At 34.2% G+C, this 5,000-nt stretch overlaps 1 protein-coding gene across 2 annotated transcripts in view; it reads left to right on the forward strand.

Moving 5' to 3' along the window:
• Positions 1 to 955: 955 nt before the first annotated feature.
• LOC113808575 (UPF0547 protein C16orf87 homolog) overlaps positions 956 to 5,000 on the forward strand; it is a 14,878-nt gene continuing 10,833 nt past the window's right edge. The window contains exon 1 of one of the 2 annotated variants that reach the window (XM_027360010.2): positions 956 to 1,233. In XM_027360010.2, coding sequence (XP_027215811.1) covers positions 1,174 to 1,233 — 60 coding nt within the window. In that variant the 5' untranslated portion in view covers positions 956 to 1,173. The remainder of the gene's footprint in view (positions 1,234 to 5,000) is intronic. The other variant, XM_070140974.1, reaches the window with a different exon arrangement.

Raw genomic sequence — 5,000 nt, forward strand, 5'->3', positions numbered from 1 at the left:
CTTGTTTTATGAAATAATATTAGATTGTTGATATTTTCTATTGTACTTAAAATGAATATATAATAATTCTTATAGGTATTAACTAAGCGGTAAAACAGCATCTGTCTACAAACGTGCGTGTCCATACAGAGTGCTATTGATTTCACTCAATCCTGTTACTAATAAAGATATGGATAACCTCAAATATACAAAATATATAATAAATATCAACCGACACCTTTGGACCTGGAATTTTCTACCATTGATATCACCGAAGGGAAGGAACAACTGAGTGGTATTTCATAGAAAACAAAGGCTAAATATGTTCACATGTGGCTGGAACCGCGAGCTGTCAGCCGGTGCGAGATTCCGCCATTATGGAGGCGGAGTTTCAAGAACTGTTTCCTCATCAATGAATAAGTTAATAACCATATTTAATATAAAATAAGTAATAATTGTTAATTAATATTTATTTTTTAATTATTTTAAAGGAAAAATATATTGATAAGACAAGAGAGTTTTGTTTATTTAGGGAATTTGTTTAATTGTATATGTTAATTCCGCGCATGTACACACAGTTGGCATCGCAATCGGAATATATTCTGTATTGGTTTCTATTCATTTATTTGAATGGTAGTACGACAATTATGAATACTACAATTGACCTATTGATACTAACGGCCCAAATATATTTTGTGGAATATGCTCTTAAAGGCCAAAAGTGAATATATTACTCCACACCATTTGAAAATAATTCATAATTCAATCACACAACGTTCGGACGTTGTACCCATTATTATATGTATAACATTATTATAATAAATAAAAACAACAATTATAAATTGTTCTTTGATTACCAGTTACCCTATACAAAACAAGCAATTGAGTCAAAGGGCCCAATTAGTGAGGGAGAGGAGCCTGGTGCCCTCTTGCAAATAAAAATCAATTTGTCGCCCGTCATTAGAATCGGACAATCGGTAGACAATCGCCGCGTTGATCATGGAGGATTAAAATGCGGAGCGTTGCAGCCCTTTTTGTTGCGGATAATTACGCATAATCCCAATGATTCCGCGTGGCTCATTTGCATCTCGTTGAACGCTTGGGGAATTGGGGGGTGTGTGGGAAGGATCCGGATAAGGAGAAAGGAGGAAGGAAGGCCGATCGAGGGGGATTTTTAGGGCGTGTGAATCCGTGATGCCTCCGAAAGGTGTGAGCAAAGCGGTGAATAAGAAGTGTCGCGAGTGCAAGAAACAGGTGAGAGAGAGACACTTCTTTTGGGTGCCGGGGATCTATTTCGCCCTATTTTCCTCTATTTCCGCCCCTTATTCTCTTCTGCTGTGCTTCTCCTCCTTCTTCTGAGCCAGTTTGGGAAAGGGAAAAGGCAGGAGGAAAGCCTCGGAGGGTAAAAAAGGGGGAAGGTTTCTCAGAGAGGAGATTTTTTTTTTCTTTCTTTTTGAAGCCATTGTCTTCTGAGACGAAGTTACGGAAGAGGGAGATAGAGAGGACGAGAAGAAAGGTTATTTTTCTCCCCCTCTTTCGCCTGACGCCTCATACCAGCTTCACCTCCTTGGCATAGATCTCATTTGTGAGGTATGGGCGAGTGAGAAAGAGGCTGCGGGTTTTTTGAAGGAGTGACGAGTGGGAGGGAGGGAAATTTGGAGCCATTTTTGTGTTCCCTTTTTCCATTTTGTTTGGGCTCTGGGGGAGGAAAGAGGAGGTAGAAACATAGAAATAATGCTATAATTTGATGTCGAGGTGTATCTAATTGAGACAGGGATGATGCTCTAAGTGTTTATCTTCTTTTTTCCCCCCCTTTATCTCTTTTGGATGATGCTGAGTGGGAGAGAGGAGGAAAGATGCAGGGAGTTGGGAGATCTTATCTGGGAGAAGTGATGCTGGTTTTTTGATGCTGTGGGTTTGGCTTTGAGGTTTGAGAGAGTGAGGAGGACTAGGTTTGTGGTGGAATAAGAGGCATGTGCTTTGTGCATTTTTGAGGGAATTTGAAATCCTAGCCTAGGATGAGTAGGATGAAAGGAAGATTAATCTCTTGTTTTCTAAGAATGTTTCCTTTGTGTCATTGTATGCATGTCTGTGAAATGGATTGGATTGTGTACTTTGGCCGAGAATTTGCGTATTGTGGATCGTTTTCGTGTTGAAATGAAGAACTGAAGAGAGGAATCTTCTCTGGCAGATATTTCTTTGACGGTGATTCGTAAATTTATTTGATTGTTCAAGATTTGATTGTAATGGACTACCACGAAGAGAATTTTCAGTTATTAAACTTATATACATCATTTTCACGTAGAAGTTAGTTGAGAATTTTGCTGTTAGTGATTGAATCTATAATTTGGCAATTGTCGGAGAGTGCTTTATTGTTGCTGTTAAATGTATTGCTATTTTGGCTTGTCTATTGTGTTATTTTATAATGGGACTTGTTTCCAATATTTATTTTTGTGTAGAAAATCAAATTATTTTTGTTTTGCATTTTTAGATATAAATAATATTTGATGACGATTTTTACAAATGTATGAGGGGAAAAAAATGTCAAGTAAAACCTAAGAGTAATATTTAGATTGTTTAGAATGAGTTAGGTTAGGCTATGATTTATGAAGGTTGAGATAAGTTCAGTATGGCTGACATAGCTTTGATGTGGTCAAGATTGTAGAGTTATTTAAAAAGTGGTAACGTTGTCATAGAAATGAGGATAAATGTAAGGAGGACCCTGTAGCAGCTTTCAAAATAGGAGATAATTTTTTTTTTAACCAATAGTATATACTGATGATCTTCAACTTGCACTTGGGTTACTTCCAAATACATGTACCGTGAGTTAAAAATATCTGAAGTTGAAAGCGTATTTGATGTCCACCATATATTAAAGGAATATCAAGTTTATTTGAAATAAGGTAAATTCTAGAAGAAACCTAAATTAGCTTTCAATATTTGTAGTTACATTGGTCATGTATATCCAAATCCACTTGGGACTTATGACCCGTGATGGAGACCTACTGTCTGATGTTCAGCATAGTCCTAGGGCAGTGTTAAGGAATTACTGTGGACTCCAGCAATAGCCATTGAACTAAAATATTCTGGCAAAAGTGAGTTTTGAATAGTTTTTAATATGACTGTATTGCCATGCAGGCCTCCAAGCAGAATCTTCCAATAAAAGTGGTTCCTAATCAGGGGAGGATTAGCAGGGGGATTGCAAAACCCTATGAAAAAATACCGTCAACCAACTTTTTGTCATTTGCCAGTGTTTTTGTCTTCAAGAAATGCTGTGTGAAAATTAGGTGAATTAAGATTACTAAAAAAAAAATCTTTTCTCTCTTAGCCTAAATGTACTTTGATAGAAAAGTAATGGAGATGATGGGTTGCAGATATGTCAAAGTTTGAGAAGTGTTGCAAGTATGAAAAAAATTGGTTATTACTGTGGAAGTTTTTTGGCTTCTTTGAGAGTTATGACATGCAGGGAGGCAGCTCCAATTAGTTGAAGACCAGTGACAGATACATGTTTGTCTTCTAATCATTTACTTAATTATGTTGAATGGTTATAACTCCAAAAGCATTAGAAAAAGAGAAGTCTGTTAGGAAAAAGATAAGGTTAATATCATCTAAAAACAAAGTAGTCGGAAAGTTTGGCCGAGAAGTATATATATATATTTTCCATAATGAATAAGCCTTCTGACAATAATGCCTTTTTTTTCACTATGTTAACATTAAAAATAGATACAGCTTATTCATTTTGTTGGAACATTGCATAGCACTTAAAATAGATATGACCCAAAGATTTGCTGAAAGACAATGCACATTTTTGTCTCATAGTTTTTGTTTGGGTTTTGTTTGTTTTGATATATTTTAAAGTAGAAAATTGCGACTCTGTTTATAGATATATTAAATGGAGTGCCAGATGTTAATGCAAGTTGTATATCTAACATCATATTTGTCGTAATGCAAAAAGTCTAGGCTTGCAAAAGTAATTATGATATCTCTTCGGTGTTGTTGTCAGGTAATAGATTTGAATATAAGAGTTTTGAAAAAATAATATACTTCTTTGAAGTATTAATTGAAGATTCTTATTTAGAAAATGAAATTCAACTCGGAAGTTGGTGTTACGACACATCTTGCTGTCTTATTTGTGTAGTTATTTACATCTTTCAAAAAATGTATAATGTGTCCATGTAAATATCAGTTTATAAGTAATTAAAAAATGCTAAAGGAAACAAGTTGTTAATCCTTCATATTTGAATACCAATGTTATGAATATTGTACTTTTTCTGAATGAAATGACACCAAACAGTATTCCTTTATGTTGCAAAGTTTGACTTTTCTTTAAGGATTAGAGTGCAGTTACCTTTTAGAGAGAGAAGGAGGGGGGGGGAGAAAGAGAGAGGGATCCAAAATTACTCCTTAATATTTGATATTCTCCTAGTTTTGAATTTATAATTTTATACCCGAATGCATGTTCAAATAAAGATCTCAATTTCATATAATACTTTCTGGTCACTACATATTATCAACCCTGATATTTTTAAGTGGAGCAAAAGTATTTGTCCTTATCATACTTGTATATATATATATATATGTATATATATATATATATATATATATATATATATATATATATATATATATATATATATATATATATATATATATGTATATATATATATATATATATATATATATATATATATATATATATTGCTTCATCTATATAGATTTTGATGAAAGTATGAATAACACTTTTGAAACCATGGGACCCTTTTTGTGTTTTGTCTGGCCTAAAAATTATAAAGTGAAAATGAGAAGTGGAGTTAGTGGGAGAGATGATAAACAGTGGAAGAGATAATCAGAACCTAGATGTGGAATATTTCAAAGCCTAACATTAAGGGTAACATGGCCATATCACCCTGCAAAAAGTGCATTAATATTGGTATGTCAGTTTGTTTCTGAAAGCAGCAGTGGTAGATTTAAAGCAAAAGAAATCACAATATACATAAATTAGAAACTGACATTGTTCAAGT

This window comes from Penaeus vannamei, chromosome 27 (assembly GCF_042767895.1).
Source record: "Penaeus vannamei isolate JL-2024 chromosome 27, ASM4276789v1, whole genome shotgun sequence".
Lineage (NCBI taxonomy): Eukaryota > Metazoa > Arthropoda > Malacostraca > Decapoda > Penaeidae > Penaeus > Penaeus vannamei.